Source organism: Penicillium mononematosum, assembly GCF_028829835.1.
Source record: "Penicillium mononematosum strain IBT 11891 chromosome Unknown utg000001l:1.0-4488741.0:1.0-4491989.0, whole genome shotgun sequence".
In the NCBI taxonomy this organism is placed as follows: Eukaryota; Fungi; Ascomycota; class Eurotiomycetes; order Eurotiales; family Aspergillaceae; genus Penicillium; species Penicillium mononematosum.
Genome location: NW_026643271.1, coordinates 3,844,313 through 3,861,618, shown reverse-complemented (window position 1 = coordinate 3,861,618; position 17,306 = coordinate 3,844,313). Strand labels below are relative to the sequence as shown.

The following is a 17,306-nucleotide window of genomic DNA, read 5'->3' as shown; positions in this document are numbered from 1 at the left end:
GAAGGTGCAGAGAGTCACCAGGGCAACGGTCACATGATCCTTCCAAAGAGGGCAATAAACATGTTTCTGTGGGTGCGTCACCACACCAACTCCACAACGGTGATTTTCCCTCGTGAGTCTCCTTATTCCTGTGATGATTCTTTAACCTTGTGATCTTTATCGGCTGGATTCATCACTTGTTACGAAGCATCTGCGATGGAGTCTCCAACACGTCCCATCCTGAGCCCCTCAAAAGCCCTGCATCCGGTCTCGCCGGAACGCATGAATCAACAAAACATACCCGCCTCTCCTTCACTACCTTCCGACCTCCTCACACTACACAGCAAGAGCACCCGAGGCGTCTCGGAAGTCCAAGCCAAAGTGGCATTTCTAAACGGCCTCTCTCGAGGAGGCAGCCCTGCCAACTCTGCAGGAAACAATGCCGCTCTACAACGCGCTATCCTGGGCCGCGAGGAAGCCGAGTCTGCCCTAGCCACCGCACAAGAAGATTTATCTGAAGCAGAGACGCGAGAGCGCCGGATCAGCGAACGCCTCGAGTCCTTGCTGGAAGAGTTACACGGAACGAAAGAACGCCAGGCCCACGAACGATCAATTTTCGAAAAGGAAATCCGAAAAGCCCGCAAAGAAGCGTTTCGGGCTGGGTCGACCTTGGTAAAACTTCAAGAAGAATTGAAACACTCGAAATCAGAGATCAGAACACTGAAAGAGGAACTGGGAGCAGAACGAGAGGCGAAGGACAAGGCCAAACAGGAGGCATTCGAACGCGCCTACGCTCTGGCTGGTCTTACGGAAGAACTTGAAGTCTTGAAAGAGAAATTCCGCGCGCTTGAAGCGGATAACCACTCGAGCACCCTCGAAGTCCGCGCTCATGAGATTCGGAAAGAAGACTTCGGGAGACTGTCAATAGCAGAAGGTGACCTCGCATTTTTGGCCACCCCACGCAGACCGAAACGAGCCGCTGCGGGATCTGCCCGATCCCCAGCTCCGGCACGCGAAGAAGATCACGCAGAAGCCACTCCTCCCAAGCGCCCACGTTTGTCGGACTGTGCACCAACGACGGAGAGTGAACAACCCGCATCCGAAACCGCTGTTGAGCAGGACGAGGATCTGTTGGAGGAGATTAAGGACGAGCTAGTCTTTGAGCGTCGTCGCAGAGTGGCAGCCGAAGAAATGGTGCATTTCCTAAACATTGAGTGCCAATTCGAACGCTGCTCTTGCAGGCTTGCTGAGAGCCAAGGTCGTCGCTACATCTACGACGCTGATTACTATAACAAATTCCAACTGCCTCACATTGAGGCGGAAGAGAAAGCTCGTGCTGAGCAAGCCAGCATTCAGAAAGCTAGTGTGCACCAAGCCCATCCTCACCCTACCAGCACCCCCGAGGCCAGCCCTCCCCCTCCTCCACCTCCCGTCCACCGATCTCCTGTTCACCAGGCTACCGGTCCCCAGGTGAGATCTCCTCAACACCGCCAGGAAGAACCCGAGCCAAGTCGTACCCCTCTAGCCGCGCCACCTGTTCCTGTCCACCAACACATTGCGCCTGCTATGAAGGCTGAGCCTGCGGACCCCCACAAAATGGAGATGCCAGCCGAGCCCCTGGTTACATTTTCTCCAGAGACTGGCACATTCACGACATTCCCATCTCCTCTCCGGGACAACGTCAGGCCTCCGCGATTGGATTTCTTCGAGACACCCGATCTCGCTGAACCCCAGCCAGATGTCCACGCTCGTCATATGGATGCCTCTGCATCAACCGATCAACAGGTCGACTCGTCCACCCCCTCAGGGGAACCGGCCCTGACCAGGATGGCTCGTCCCACTCCATCAGATGGTGCTGCTGAACACTCGCGTGCACCGCTGTCCGTGGAAGCAAGACCGTCGAGACGTTTCGAGAGAGAACCCCATGAACACCGCCAGCCCATCAATCCCCCAAAGAGAGCTCCTTCCCGACAAGAGCCACAGTCTCAGCGCACTTCGCACCCTGGCGTTCCCGATACACCCATCGACCGCGAACAAGCGCTCGCACAGATCAGAGCGCGACGAGGCCGTACCCATAGCAAGCAGCGATCAGTCAGTGCCAGCGAACCTGGCCGCGCAGCTCGGGCCTCGGCAGGATCCAACCCAAACCCTGCTCGGGGACCTCGACGCCTTCCCAACCCCAATCTTCGGGCTGATTCGAGGACCGAGAATGAACTTGGTGAGCGTCGGGATATGAGCGCCCCTGTTCGGATGCTCCGACGTTAATGAATGCCCTGGGATGTACGTCTCATGATGCATATTTATGTCTTTCTTTTGCATGGTCTGCTGTCGTTTCCTCTAATACCCCCCGGCGCTGCATAATTTTGTCTTTATTTCATTGCATGGCGATTGGAAGCAATATGTTTTGTCTGTTTCGTGTTTGGATTTCTTAGCTCCGATATTATGAGCCTCAGTATACTATGGATTTAATTTCCCAACTGCCTGTCCTTCCCTTGATGCAATCTCGGCTTCAGTGTCTGTCCCTCTTCATACATTTCCTATGTCTTTTCTTCTTCTGTACATAGATTTCGATTGCTGAGAGTCAATTCTATTTGATCATGGTCACAATCTTTATCCAATCCATATAAAAAGATGGTATATTGACCTACAATGTATAATATATGCCTAACAAGAAACAAGATCTCACGAAGATCTTCACCAACGAGATCTCAAAGATAAATCAGCCCTAGAGAGAACCAGCCCCTACAAGACTGAGATCCCGCAGCATCTAATCCTCGCACTATCAACCTTCGCCGCACGACCCCACCACAGAGAAACCAACTCCTCAACAAACACCCGGTCCGTCGCACTCCACACATCAAGCCCCATCTCCGCCATATCAGCCACGGTGATCGTGACAGTGTCGTGGGCACCGCCATCCCGCTGACCAGCTCTCGACCCATGATTCGCAGACCCGCTCGCACTTGACCGCTGCCGAAGCAAAGGCGAACTCCCCTCATCGCCGTGGATAGACTGACGAGACATGGACAGCGAAGCATCGGTATCATCGTCTTCATCGATATACGGCGCATCATTATAGGCGTCGTCATCGAGGTCGCTATCATAGCGCGCGATGGCGCCAGCCAAAGTAACGAAGATCTGCGACGTCAGGCGGCGGAAGTACGCGACCAGCGCGACTTCGGGCGGTTGCTGATCTTCGTGGAGGGGATGACGGGGCTGGTCGGAGTGGGAGGTTGAGTTGTAGGGTTGACGGGCGAGACTCTCGACGCTTGCCAGAAGGCGGGAGTCTTGTTCTATCTGTTGTTCTTCTTCTTCCTCTGACAGGCCGTCGCGGTTCTCGCCGGCGGAGGCCCACCAGATGAAGGATGTGTAGGCGAGACGGGTCCAGGAGATAGGCTCGACGACGGGGCTGGAGGAGTAGGTTGAGTCTGTGTCTGAGGGGTCTTGTTCTGGGGATGTGGGGCGGTCGTTGGAGAGTTGGTGGAGTCCGCGGCGGAGCATTGAATAGCGGCGGGCGTCGCGCTGGGTTGCTTTTAGCTGGATCTCTTGGGTTTGATTGGGTTTGCCGCCTGTCTTGTGGACTAGGGAGATTTTGGGGAAGGCTCGCTGGGCTGTCTGTTGTGAATATGGTGCGGGGAGGGTGACGAGGAGGTCGAAGAGGTCGGGTTTCATGGTTAAGACGGTGTCGGTGGAGCAGGCGATCCAGCTTGGGTCTGTTTCGGGGTCTATGATGCTGCGCGATGGATCGAAGGAGGAGAGGTAGGGAATATCATGAATGCCGACGTTGAAGAGGGGGGCGGGGGCGTAGTGGTGGTATGCGATCGGCGGGGAGTAGCTGCAGGAGGGAGTTTGGCAACGAGGCTAAGAGAGATAGATCATATACTGGAGCTGAATTAGCAGTAGGTCAATTAAAATGCCCATAGAAGCGTACCGAAGTTGCAAGATGTGTGTACAGGAGCCTCGCCCATGAACAGAATCCGCTTGCGCAGCAAAGCTGCCCTGTAAAGGGGGAAGATCAAAGGTCCGAAGCATTCCGTGAAAGCTGGAAGTGATGAAGCGGGGTGGAAGGGCGTTAAGGCCGGCTTGAACGTTTCCAGCACCATTGCGTCGCTGAAGGCGCGGTTGCGGCTCGAGTGACCTGGCCGCTCGCCGGGCCGGAATCGAAGACTAAGAGGCGAGTCGAGGGGGGATTCAGGCGCTGAATAATCGGTTCCTCCTATTTTATATGTGTCCCAATAATCACACAGCGGCTGCATATCCGACATGTTCTCGGCGTATTTCCTATCGAGCACCGGTGTCAGTCGGGATCTCGGTCATCGCGCGTGCTTGGCGGTACGAACAGCGTCAGTTCCTTGAGCCTTGGAGCGTGTCGCCAGCTCTTCCCAAGCCTTCCGGTGCTGAGAGGCACCAGAACTCCGATCGCAAACATCTTCGCATTGCGTTCGGCCTCCGTGGCTGGATGGTTGAGGAACGCGCTGATACCGGCATACTGTTCATGGACGAAGTACCTAAAGGAGCGCGTCAGCAAGATCGGACCCAAGGCCGTTGAAGACAAACATACACCAGATCTTCAGTCACATTGTGTAACCCGGAGGGCAGTGACTTGTATTCCACAACCCCTTCAACCTCAACTATTCACTTCGGAGTCAGTATTGCACGTCGGAGTGATTGTAGCCTCGGCTAGATAATGGATTGCTCACCTCCCGGCGCAGTTCGCTTCCACGAGACTACATATCTATTGTCGCAGAAGGTCAGCGACAGGTTCCTAAGCTTAAGAGCTATGATGCCCAGGAGAAGGAGAAGGGATTACCCGGTCCTGATATCGAAGCTGATGACGAACAAGGCGGCAATGGCTGGCGGCGACTCCATGGTGGAATGTGAGACGTCAATGCCTAGAGGCCTAGTAGATTCGGATACCATTATGGAGGGGAATCATGGGGTGCGATGCCATACAAGCAGTGTCGGGGAATCACGGTAAGTTGAGGGGGCGAGCCTTACAAAGGGGACCTTGGCTATGCGGAGTTGTGCCTGAGGCACCGCATCGGGATCTATCACGACTTCGGACAATTCAACCATTCACTGTCACCCACCTCATGGTTTTTCCCTTATAGAAATATATCTCGGTGGTCTCAATGTCGCCCAGGGACCGGTCTTTGAATTCGTTGTGGAATTCTAAATTTTAAGTCGATTTATTCTCTAACTCAACTTCGATCGCCCCGCATCTACGATCTCTATAGGACCAATGCCGCCATCCATCTTAAAGCTCTTCCCCACTGACAGCTTCTTTGCAGATAAGTCGTAATACGCTGGGACACACAGGTAGACTGGGCTCTACTGGAATTGGTGAACTTCTGATGATGCTCAGGCTCCGCATAAACCGTCCATCTAGCCAAAGCGTAGGAACCTTTTCTTGGGACAGAGCTGCTACAATCTTATCACGAAGCCTCTAAAGGTATCGTCCTGGTAGCTGAATGGCAGCTTGTGCGGTGAGATATTTGACGGTAGGAAGAAAGCGGCAAGCACTCATCGTCATCTCATGAGCTCATTTGAGAATGGTCCTCGATATATTTTCAGCTTTCATATCTTCCATTAAGATAAAGGACTTGTATGTCAGTTGGAGCCGATAGAGTACTTGAACGTAAAGATTAGAGAAAATAGCATTTACACATCTTCAACAACATAATACTTCATTGGATTTGGTAGCTTCGTTTCGTTTTGGCTTCGTTGAACAGTCATATTGGATTGTCAGAACTTCTTAGTGCTTTATAAAGCAATGTCAGCCACCACACCAAGAAAGGAGACTTTACATCGTACAACAAGTATGCCTTTTACTTTCTCCGGTAGTTTATAAGATTTCCAGTTTGACTCTATCAAGAATTCAAAAACTCTGTAGAACTTATTCGTCCTCCTCCTCACGGAGACGGGCCAATTCCTCCTGGTCAAAGATGCCAGGACCCGTGAGCTCGTTCTTCAATGTTGAGATAGAAGGCACGAAGAAGTAGTCGCCTCCCCTTTGAATAACCCAGCTTTCCAGATGCAAGCGAGCTTTGGTGACAGCATTGCCATCAGGAAGACCGATAGAGCGCTCTGGGTGATGGTCCAGTCTCTGGCCCACAAACGCGTCAATACCCGGACCTTCACCCCCAACGAAACTAGTCTTGCGGTCGGGGAAGTGGTGGTTGCTTGCCCAGCCTGGGAGAATCAGATGTTAGCGAGGGGTACTTCGTTACACGTCATTCATGAGTTCAAGTTGCGAGTGCTTACGGGTAGTCAAGAAATTGAATCCATCTCGGATGTCGCTCTGGTAGCAGACGAACAGAAGCCCACGTTCATTTTCTTTGGACGACTTTCCATCTGTCATCTCTTCGGCCGTGACTTCCTCGCCATACGGAATACCACGACGGATAATAACAGCATGGTCGTGCTCCAAGTCAGCTCGAGGTCTCATTTTGCGGGTGTGTGCCGCAAAGGGGCACCTTTTGTGCTCAGTGACGGGCGAGTAATCGAAATTGTTTGATGAAAAGAGGTTTTCGTCAGAGTCATTGTGAGGAGACTCATCCACAGGAGTTCCTTGATATCGATTTAATCAGCAAGTTGTGCAATCCATCAGAATTTTGAATTTGCAACGAACCGTTCTTCCATCTTCCCATCAAGTATGCAGCAAGCTTTTCGGCTGGCTTGGGATGGTCTTGAGTGAAGGGGAAATCGTTGGCCTTCTTCTGCATGTACCTATAGACTTGGTTGATATCAAGTGGGAAACAATGAAACGGAGGGCACTCACTCTTCAAATTCAGGAACGAGTTGCTGGAGGTCCCGGAAAACAAGGAAACTGCCATCTTTGGCCCATGATGGTTGGTTCATTCTGTCGCCCTCGTGCCCGCAAACAATCATTCTGCATTGTATCAGTCTGAGGTTCCATCAGGTAACGACGGGAAGCACATTTACCCTGGCTTTACGGCTTTAGGTTCCTTCCCTACGGGTTGTCTTTCATCCCAGCCCTCAATTATAGGCTGACTGATTCCATCTTTGAATCCAAAGCTGAATATAAAGGTAAGCTTGGCCCGTAGAGAGTCACAGGCGTTTGGTAAGTACTTACTGCTCTTTTCCTTTCTTATCACCTGGGCGAACCTTTCCGAGTCTTACCAGGTTGAACTCAAGAGAAGGGTCCTTGCTGAGGGCATATGTCTCTGCGTTAGGAGGTGTTCCCTCCTCTGCCAGGAAATGTTGCTTCACCTCGCTGATCTTGGTATCCAAATCACGTTTCACGCTTGCAGTCACCATAATCACCCCATCAATAAGTCTCTGATTATGCTCGTCGGGCTTGTACTCCTTTCGAAGCTCCTGGGGGTTGTCCCACCCCTCGCCCACAAGGTCCGCATACATGCCCTTTTCGAACAGTCCACCCCGGATTTGTTGGTCCTGAAAGACTGTAGATAGCTTTCTGTCTTTTTGGACGAAAAACTGATCGTTGACGTTCACAAATGCTCCAAGCTATGAGTAGTCGCTCATCAGTAAGTGTTCAATGGTAATGAGAACTGTGGAGATGACAACTTACTGCTTCAAGTCCGGTCGAGGTAAAGGCAATGTTGATTCCAGGTAGACCTTGGAGCTTAGCTGATCTCCTTGCCAGTTCGGCTTCCTTCTTTGCCTTCTTGATGGTCTCGCCCATCTCACAGGCATCTTGACCGGTGGTGATCTTGGGAATAAATGTCTTCAGTCGGTTCTTGAAATGAACCTGGTTTTTTACACGAAAGAAGAGAAAGGTTTGAAATCTTTTGGGCAGACCGGGCCTGAAAAAGATAAGTACTTGTAAGACCATACCGATATATACGCACCGGGCAGCATGGAAGACTTACCAAACATCTCCCTGAATATTTGCCTTGATGGCTGAAGTAAGACTCATGATGGAAAGTTGGACTCTTCAAGAGTGTACGATCCAATGTCAATGAAGGCTACTATCGAAACACAATGGTTGACCTGAGGGGATGGGGTAATTATATGAAAAAGAGCCATTCCATCTTCCCACCCAGCAACAATTCCATTTTGAACAAAACAACCAAGGGAGAAGGGGGCAGGGCAGGTCTGTGATTGAACCGAGCATAGCATTCAGCTACAGGATAAGATCGCCCATTACGGAGCAGATATGGGGCACACTCGAGACCGACATTAGTATCGAGTGAGCTCCAATAGCAATAATCGATCACAGCCACATTCAGCTACACGGGCATATCTCGAGCAAAAGGCGAAGGCCGTACTCCATATTACGCATTGATTGTCTTGAGTTTGTAAACTTATTGCCCCACCTGATACGAAAAGAGGAAATTCCTAATACAGAGATGATCATAGGTCGTGTTTGTTCCCATACCAGAGATCGACATAGCGCACTTGCAAGCCACATTTGACGGGTGGGCCACTTTCAAGCAAATGAGATGACCCATTTTAGAATAACACGAAGGCCACGGTTCCCTACGGAGTACTGAGTACTCCGTAGTACATCCACACTGGCTACAGTAGTGGGGACCTCCAGATATCCATATTATTTGGCAACGTAAGATGCAGATCGACGTTACTCCGTACATCGCACATTTCTCCAGGCTTTGGCTGCGACCTACCCAGATGCGTCTGAATGATGGGGTGTCAAACTCAACATTCTAGCCAATACGAGGGGATGTAATAAGTCATGACGATCAATTGTTCAGGTATGAATGTAACATCATACATATGCAGGGCTTGCTGAGCCAGCAGGCTGAAATATTCCCAGGAAAATTACCAAGTTTAGGGATGTGGGGCAGACAGCTTTCAGCTTGCCACTTTCCACTTGACAAATTATGGGTCCATATTGCAGAGTATCTACATGATCTATGCGAGGGACATATGTAATTCACATCCGCAGAAGGTTAGTGTATAGGGCAAAACTGCACTGATTATACAATAAATAAAAACTCAGGTGAACGTGGAAGTCGACTTCCACCTACGTGATAATACAATTAAGAGAGTACGGAGTAAGTTGTAGATTGGCTCAAGATTAGCGCCTTATGGACCCATGGATAAAGCGGAATCGGGCCGGGCTCCACCCAATTTCTGCTAGCACGAACTATCTATCCGGGAACATGCGCCATCGCATTGACGAGGGTTTCTGTTTCACCCATGATCGGCATGCAGTCATTTTGCAGCAACAAATCAGCAACTGCCAATTTATGCAAGCTAGGAGTAACCCCACACAGCTGGACTACCTATCCAGCTCGGAGTGGGCTTGCATGTCATGTCTTCTACAGGAGCCGCCGATCTTTGACCTGTCACCGAGCATCGCCGATCGGGTCTGATTTTTGGGGACTTTTCTTCACCGACCAAAAAAAAAGAAGTGTCCACTCATTCGTACTACGCAAGGTGGGCCCAGGCAATCACTGACGCCGATCTCTCATGTTTATCTTCAACAATGCCGAGCCACACACTTGACTGGTGCAAAGCAGCTCCACTTGCCCATCAAGGGATCTGGCTAAACTGTCATACGTCATATTGGCATGAGCTATTGCCGATTTACTCCGTGCTGGACATAACTTGGATCCTGAATGGCAGTGGCGATCCGCCCGAGGCGGAGTATGCCGAGTGCTGCACTTATATGTACCCTTAATCACGTCCAGAGTTTCCTTTCGTACAGGTGAAGTGAGTTTCTCTTTCTTATCCTCCTTCACATTCCATTCGCGCTCCGATAAACTTCGCCCAATATGAAGCTTCAATGGGCCGGGTTTCTCTTGGGGGCTTCCATTGGGGGAGTCAATGCCATGGGCAAATATATGGAGGAAGCTATGAGAGGAGAGCGTGTTTCTGGCTTTGGCAAATCCGACAGTCATCCCTCCTGGGAGCCAGATTTCAAAGACGAATCTCCTCCCTACCGCAGCCATCGAATCACCCGTGAAGACTGGATCATCACATGCAGCAGCTCCGCTAGTGGCCACCCATGCAGGAAGGCGATCGATGGCAAAAACTCTACCACCTGGCGCAGCGACCCGTCCGACAAAGGACATGAGATCACTATTGATCTTGGGGCATGGTACCAAGTGAGCAGTGTTGTTATCCTTCCTCCAATTGATACGGATACCAAAGGCCTCATTACCCATCATAAAATCTGGGTCAGCCAAGAGCCTGACAGCTGGCCTGAATCCCCTGTTGCATATGGAATGTGGCCCAATACAAACAGACAGCGAATGTCTGCGTTTGAACCCTCCTCTACTCGATACTTGAAAATCACGATCGACGCCGACCAAGAAAATCCCTGGGTCGGTATCTCCGAACTCAACATATATGGAACTCTGTACACCATTCGTCGTAACCCTGCTCTCGGTGTCTGGGGCCCAACTCTCGATTTCCCTATTGTCCCTGTCTCCGCTGCTCAGGAGGGATCTGGCACGCTTGCTCTTTGGTCGTCGTGGGCCGATGACCAATTCCACTCGACACCGGGTGGAAAGACCGTTATGACCCGATGGGACCCACTGACCGAAAAGGTCACCAACCGCACTGTCAGCGAAACCCATCACGACATGTTCTGCCCCGGCATTTCTTATGACGGCACTGGCATGATGGTTGTGACTGGCGGTAATGATGCCTCGGAGACTAGTCTCTTTGATTCTGTCACTGATAAGTGGATCCGCGCAAGTGAAATGAAGCTCCGTCGTGGCTACCAGGCATCTACAACTCTCTCCGACGGACGTGTCTTCGTCATTGGAGGTTCGTGGGCTGGAGGTTCGAACTATGATAAAGACGGCGAAGTTTACGACCCCGCTACCCGAAACTGGACTATGCTTCCTGGAGCAAAGGTCCAACCAATGTTGACTAGGGATAGGGAAGGTGCTTGGAGAGCGGACAACCATGGCTGGCTCTTCGGATGGAAGAACCTGAGTATCTTCCAAGCCGGGCCTAGCAAAAATATGAACTGGTACTCCGCCCATGTCAATGGAAGCGTTGAGCCCGCAGGACGTCGTCTGGAAGATCAGGATTCCATGTCCGGTAACGCAATCATGTTCGATGCCGTGAAGGGAAAGATCCTCACGCTCGGTGGCTCTCCTAACTATGATAAATCTTGGGCCACTAACGCCGCCCACATTATCACGATCGGTGAACCTGGAGAGGAACCGAAGGTTGAACCGGCCGGAGGAGGCACTATGCACCGTGAGCGTGTGTTCCACACTACGGTCGTTCTCCCCGATGGGAAAGTCGCCATCTTCGGCGGCCAGCAGTACGGTGTTGCATTCAATGAGGAAACCGTCCAATTTGTTCCGGAAATATACGACCCTGTAAGCAACACTTTCACAGAGTTACAGCAGAACAATGTTGTGAGAGTATACCATACTGTGTCAATCCTCCTTCCCGATGGCCGGGTGTTGAACGCAGGTGGTGGACTTTGTGGAAATTGCACAGCCAACCACTATGATGGCCAGGTCTTCACCCCTCCCTACCTACTTACTGAATCTGGTGAGCCTCGACCTCGTCCTGAGATCCTCTCTGGGCTGGAAGATTATGCCATGGTGGGCAGCACCCTGAGATTCCAAACCTCCGACGAAATTGAGTCAGCTTCCCTGATACGTCTGGGAACCAACACTCACACTGTCAACACTGATCAACGCCGCATTCCACTTGATCTCAGAGTTATATCATTCGCCAAAAATATCTACAAAACTACCCTGCCAAAAGATTCGGGTATTCTCATTCCTGGATACTGGATGCTGTTCGTTATGGACGAGGCAGGCGTGCCTAGCATCGCGAAGATTATGATGATTGGCTTGGACAAAAAGAGGACCATCCAACCTGCACAGGATCCGCTAGGCCTGTTGGAGGCACAGAACAGTAAGCATGAACCAGTCCTGATCTTTCAGAAATCTTGGTAACCAACATTAATTTTACAGATGTCGAGTCATTCATGAGGATCGAGTTGCTGAAACGAAAGTGGTTTTGAAGCAAGATGGCAATCTTGGAGAGTTCGGAAGTTGACATAGCATCGCTTTAGATCTCTTGCAGTGCTTGACACTTTCGCATAGATATAAAGAGTCTAATCTGAAAGAATTGTTCAAAACACTGGCCATACTTTGAATGTGGTTTTCCTGTAGCCTTAAGGATAGAGGAAAGATATTAGGACATAAGTAGTCTACCAGGTATGTTTTCTGGTATTCTTCCTGTGTGTCGTTGCCTCTAATTAGATAGTCATCACCAACTGCAAAAGAATTCGGATTTATCAACTAGAGAACCGCGATTATACTCCCAGCCGATAACTCGTACTGGGCTAGGGAGCTTGCATCCGAGTGTTGGTCATACATAAAGGGAATTTGTCTGCACATCGACGGAGGATTTCTGGCCCCATGGTAGTTGGTTTCGAATTGCTCTACCTAACCTTGGAAACTACATAGTGGACCCATCCATGGATCGACAAACCCTTAGCTCACCTAAGCGCGGGGTCAACCAAGGAACCCCTCCAGGAACCCGTGGACGCTAGTCCCTTTTCTTTTTTATGCCAACGGGAGATTCTTCCGACCTCCGGAGATTTGCCTACGTCTATTACCGGCTCTGAATAAAACGCGCATTGATGCAAATAAATCATGTGCGTCGGGAGCCAGTCGCTTTGGATGGTTGCGAAAGCCAAACTGGACAACGATGACCAGAACCTGCTTTCCTTCGACAGCGACAACGATATCAAGAAATCTGGGGAAAATGAGCTTGACATATTGGAGAGTCTTGAGCGAACAACCCGGGAAGCATACGACACATGCATCCACAAGAGATGGAAAATCACCATCCCGGGAAAAGGGAAGAAGATTATACTTCGTGACCTCTTGAACAAAGTCGTGCACTGGATTGAGCTATTCAAATCAGTGGGCGACCAAGTTGTGCAGTATGACCCTGGCCACGCTGCCTTACCGTGGGCTGGAGCTCGGTTTTTGTTGCAGATTGCTATCAACGATTTCAGCAAATTCGATTTCGTTGTGCAGGGTGCGGAAAGAATCGCCAAAATGACGGCGAGGTATAGGATCATCGAACAGATTTACATTCAAAAACGCTCCGCTGCTGCAGAACAACTTGAGCAGGCAGTTGTGAGCGTGTATAGCTTGATCCTCAAATATCTTGTCGAAGCCAAGCGCTATTTTGAACAGCGAACAGGAGGTGAGCTCATATTTCCGAGTTCGACTGTAACTCGAAAAGCTCACAACTTCTAGTGCGACTGTTTAAAAGTGGGCTTCTTGGCCATGATGATTTCCAGGGTCTCTTGGACAAAATGGAAGCGGGCGAGAGATGGGTAGACCGGTGCGCGAGCTTGGTTCAAGGTGAGAGTAAGTATTACACTCCTTTTTGTACGGGATATATGATTGGTCGCTAAATCATGACAGTAAACAACGACATTGCCTCTCATCTTGCAACCTTGTCGCTAGGTAAGGTGACAACTCAAATCACGAGCCAAGATGCCCACCACTGATGATGCCGTAGAGACAGCGACCTTCAATTCACTGCGATATACGCTCAGTCGGATGGAACAGCCAATCTCACAGGTGTTCTTCCACTTGAACAGAGTTGAAGATCATCTTGATAGTAGGTCTACCTATTTAACCGATCGCAGCGATCTAACAAATATTCAGGTCTACAGCGACGACAGATGTTAGACTGGTTATCTACTCAGCCGTATCTTGACCACCACACCACGATCAAACTTCGGGTCTTGGATGGCACATGCAGATGGGTTCTGGAACATGCAAGTTTCACTGAATGGAAAGGCGAAAGCACAAACTCGCTGCTCTGGCTTCATGGTTCTCAGGGTGCGGGCAAAAGCTGCTTGGCATCGATGGTCGTTGATGATGGCATAAATGTCTCCCGCCAGATTGCAAACTTTGCCCACGCCTATTTTTATTGTTCTCGCAACACTGCGGAGCCCCAACGTGCAAACGCACAGAGTATTCTCGGATGTATTGCGCGTCAACTTTCCAGCCACTCTTCAAACCAACCCCTTGCTCCCCCGACATTTTCTCTTTACAAGAAAGTACACCTGGCAGATGGTTCCACGAGAGCTCCTACTCTACGGGAATGCCGCGATTTAATTATTGGACTGACAGAATCCTATTCCCGCACCACTTTTGTGATAGACGCTCTGGACGCGTGCGGTAGGGAGGATCGAGCTGACCTCATCGAGGCACTGGAGTATATTATCGACAACTCCCCGAGTCTTGTCAAGGTCTTTGTCACTTCGCGCGAAGAGAGTGACTTGAGGTTATCTATCCAGGCGCATTCCGGGGTTCAGGTGACGTGGGTAGAGAATGGGGCCGATATCGAGAAATTTGTGAATTTTGAAACGGACAGGCTTGTTGCAAAGAACCAGCTACTTGCCTCTATCCGAATCAAAGCAACAAAAGAGAATTTGAAGGCGTTGATCAAGGAAGACACTATTTCCAAGGCCAATGGGATGTGAGTTGGGATATTTCCGGGTCTTCAGTTACGCCAAAGCTTACGAGATTCAGGTTCCGTTGGGCCCAGTTACAGCTGCAGAGTCTTCGGTGGATTCGTACGGAGAAGGACATTCGATTTGCTATGTCGAAGATCCCGCGCCCACTCAGCGAGCTATACGAGGACCTCCACACGAAGGCACTTGAAGAAACCGAAGAAACAGACCGTGCTTTGTTCCAAAACACGTTGAGATGGATGTTATGCACGAGGCGGGTTTTGGGCTGGGAAGATTTCTCCCAAGCTATCACGAGCTTTGTGGACATCGATATACACGAGATCGATGAAGACTTCATCTTGGATCTTCTCAGCAATTTCGTGATCTCTCAAACAAACCAAGAAGGGGATCGCACCTTCCGTTTCGCCCGTCTGTCGGTGCGAGAGTTTTTAGAAAATAAGCCTGAGTACTCCGCCGAAGTTAGCAACACCTTCACCGTGGAGGTGTGTTTATTAAAATCGCTTGGAGCTTCCGGATCGCCCAGCGCAGAACAATTCCTCGGCAGACTAGGCCTCAGCGATGAAGGTACCGTAACTTTGGCAGAGATCGACTCTTACAAGAAAGGCATACATGACTACTCCTTGCGAAATTGGTATGTACACTGTGTGCATGCTGGCGAAGCAAATCGATCAAACGAGGAACTGCACCTCTTTCACCTCCTGCGCTATTTTCTCTTTGATGAGTCGGATCCGAACTGTCCACTAAAGTGTTGGGTACGTTCTCGTCAGCGGCGCAAAATGGAATCCTTACACGGATCCCACCTTCTTGGGCTGCTACGGAATTACCATCGACCTCGAGACCTAGCATTTTTACTTTCGTGTGTCTTCGGCTTCGGCGAAATTCTTCGCATCGATCAGTATCATGAGCTCGATGATGACGTCAAAGAAGCGTGTATCCTGGCAGCCACGATGCACGCCCAGTATCATATCTTGGAGCATTTGATGGCAGGACCAAAGGTCCCATTATTGCAAAAGCGCATTTTGAGTACTCTAGTCCAGAATGGTCACGTTAAGCCGCTTCAATGGTTCTTGAGTCTCACCGAGCCTGACCTGATTACCGGGTCGACCATTGTGGAAGCGGGGGAAGATACGGAAATAATCGAGCTGTTGCTTGATCATAACACAAATCTTCACATTACGACGGAGCTCATTGAACGATGCAGTTCATACAGGACGGTTGAAACACTTCTCAGCCGAGCCCCCGACGTCGTAGTCACTTCTACGATACTCAAGAATGCTATAGACAATATGCCCATTGAACGCCTGAGAGAAATCCTTGACAAGAATGGTGGATCGATTGTTACATGTGACACTATCGCGTGGGCCTGCCATTGTGCGGCTTTTGTAGAAGGGATGCGACCAAAGATAGAGCTTATGTTGGAACGTGGTGGCCAGATCAAATGGACCGAGAGAGTAATGTTGCATGCTATTGCCAATAACGGAGACTCTGAGGTGATTCAGATTCTTCTTGATCACGGTTGCCCGGTAACAGAAAACGTTATGGTGGAAGCTGCAACAAGGGGAAAGAGCTGCTGCTTTCGGGCTCTTGCTCAAGGCTGGGGGCGTAATTACGTCCGAAGTCATAGTTGGCGGAGCCCGAAATATTTATGACGGGCCTCGAATGGTCAAGCTCCTTGTATCGTTGATGAACCGACCATTAGACAATGAGTTGTGGGTCCAGATGATGCTGCAATGTGCTCAGAATACATGGGGAAATCCGGAAACCCTTCAAACGCTCCTGGAAATGAAACCTGGTCTGAATGTTCCAGAAGAGGTCTTAATCGCTTTCACGGAAAATTCCATCAAAGGGAACATTACACTGGATGTCATGCTTGAAGACAACCGTGAGATGCAGATTACCGATGCGGTGATCGTGAATGCATTAAAGAAGTTGGACTATGACAAAACCATATCGAAACTTCTCGACCGACACGGCTCAACGAGGATTTCAAGCCAGATGCTTCTTGGAGCTGCTCAAAATTGTCAATTCGGAGACGAAATGACGAAGCTTTTATTGCAGCGCACTGCAATGATTGAGAAACCATCCTCGACGGTTGTTGATGCAGCCCTCGGTAATCGGTATTCGGGTTATGAAACACTACAGATGCTCGAGAGTTATTTTGGACAGTTTCATCTCTGCGAGGCGAATGTGAAAACTGCAGCCTAGTCCGGCAGTCAGTCTATACTGACCTTGGTATTGGATCGATGTTCAATAACTGACGCCACGCCATCTGTTCTGTTAGCCGCCGCGGCCAAGGGGAGCTTAGATGTCATGAAGCACCTTTTGAAACTAGAGAACGCTGTTGTTACCGAAGAGATTCTGATTGCGGCATCAGGAAATCTCGGCTGTAGCATTGACATGCTCAAGCTGCTTTGGAATTTTGCACCACACATCAAAGTGTGTCCTGGGATATTTCTGAATGCTGCCGACCCCGTCCTTTGGAGGTCTGCGCATGTTGAGTATCTCTTTTCGCGGGTGAAAGATTCCAAAACGTGCCAGGATCTTCTGGAGGCAGTGATGACAGCAAAAGACAGTCAGAACGATTGGATATCTGGTATTGTTCTGGAATACATCCTTGAGAGCGAGTTTGACATTGAAGTGACCGATGAACTTGTAATCGATGTCTTAAAAGCAGGCAGGGGACGGCTCTTGAAGATTTTCTTTGACCACGCGATAGATATTGAACTCTCACAGGATATGGTGAACATAGCAGTACAGCTAGAGGACTACTGGGCCCTACTAGTGTTGGTCGAGCATGGGAACTCAGGTGAATTGAACCTGCAGGAGGCAAGGATTATCATCGACAATACACGTTTGAACGAGGAGTGAGCATCTTCACCTTTGTCAGTTAACT

At 50.0% G+C, this 17,306-nt stretch overlaps 5 protein-coding genes across 5 annotated transcripts; 3 read left to right on the top strand and 2 right to left on the bottom strand.

Moving 5' to 3' along the window:
- Positions 1-195: 195 nt before the first annotated feature.
- On the top strand, positions 196-2,244 carry N7519_001466 (uncharacterized protein; the record flags this gene model as incomplete). Its single annotated transcript, XM_057288244.1, has 1 exon — positions 196-2,244. The coding sequence occupies one exon, from the start codon at positions 196-198 to the stop codon at positions 2,242-2,244; it is 2,049 nt and encodes a 682-aa protein (XP_057154327.1).
- Positions 2,245-2,721: 477 nt separating this feature from the next.
- On the bottom strand, positions 2,722-4,899 carry N7519_001465 (uncharacterized protein; the record flags this gene model as incomplete). The annotated part of the gene is made up of 6 exons (XM_057288243.1): positions 2,722-3,840; positions 3,933-4,260; positions 4,320-4,487; positions 4,541-4,610; positions 4,680-4,714; positions 4,790-4,899. 6 exons carry the CDS (start codon positions 4,897-4,899, stop codon positions 2,722-2,724), a joined length of 1,830 nt encoding a protein of 609 aa, XP_057154326.1.
- Positions 4,900-5,875: 976 nt separating this feature from the next.
- Positions 5,876-7,882, bottom strand: N7519_001464 (Dyp-type peroxidase; the record flags this gene model as incomplete). The annotated part of the gene is made up of 8 exons (XM_057288242.1): positions 5,876-6,171; positions 6,244-6,549; positions 6,611-6,708; positions 6,761-6,871; positions 6,925-7,017; positions 7,076-7,470; positions 7,535-7,769; positions 7,836-7,882. 8 exons carry the CDS (start codon positions 7,880-7,882, stop codon positions 5,876-5,878), a joined length of 1,581 nt encoding a protein of 526 aa, XP_057154325.1.
- Positions 7,883-9,704: 1,822 nt separating this feature from the next.
- N7519_001463 (CAZyme family AA5) lies at positions 9,705-11,929 on the top strand (the record flags this gene model as incomplete). The annotated part of the gene is made up of 2 exons (XM_057288241.1): positions 9,705-11,820; positions 11,880-11,929. 2 exons carry the CDS (start codon positions 9,705-9,707, stop codon positions 11,927-11,929), a joined length of 2,166 nt encoding a protein of 721 aa, XP_057154324.1.
- A 637-nt stretch (positions 11,930-12,566) lies between these two features.
- On the top strand, positions 12,567-17,281 carry N7519_001462 (Galactose oxidase/kelch beta-propeller; the record flags this gene model as incomplete). The annotated part of the gene is made up of 8 exons (XM_057288240.1): positions 12,567-13,128; positions 13,182-13,295; positions 13,353-13,394; positions 13,450-13,551; positions 13,599-14,418; positions 14,472-15,903; positions 15,962-16,565; positions 16,695-17,281. 8 exons carry the CDS (start codon positions 12,567-12,569, stop codon positions 17,279-17,281), a joined length of 4,263 nt encoding a protein of 1,420 aa, XP_057154323.1.
- Between the last annotated feature and the right edge of the window lie 25 nt (positions 17,282-17,306).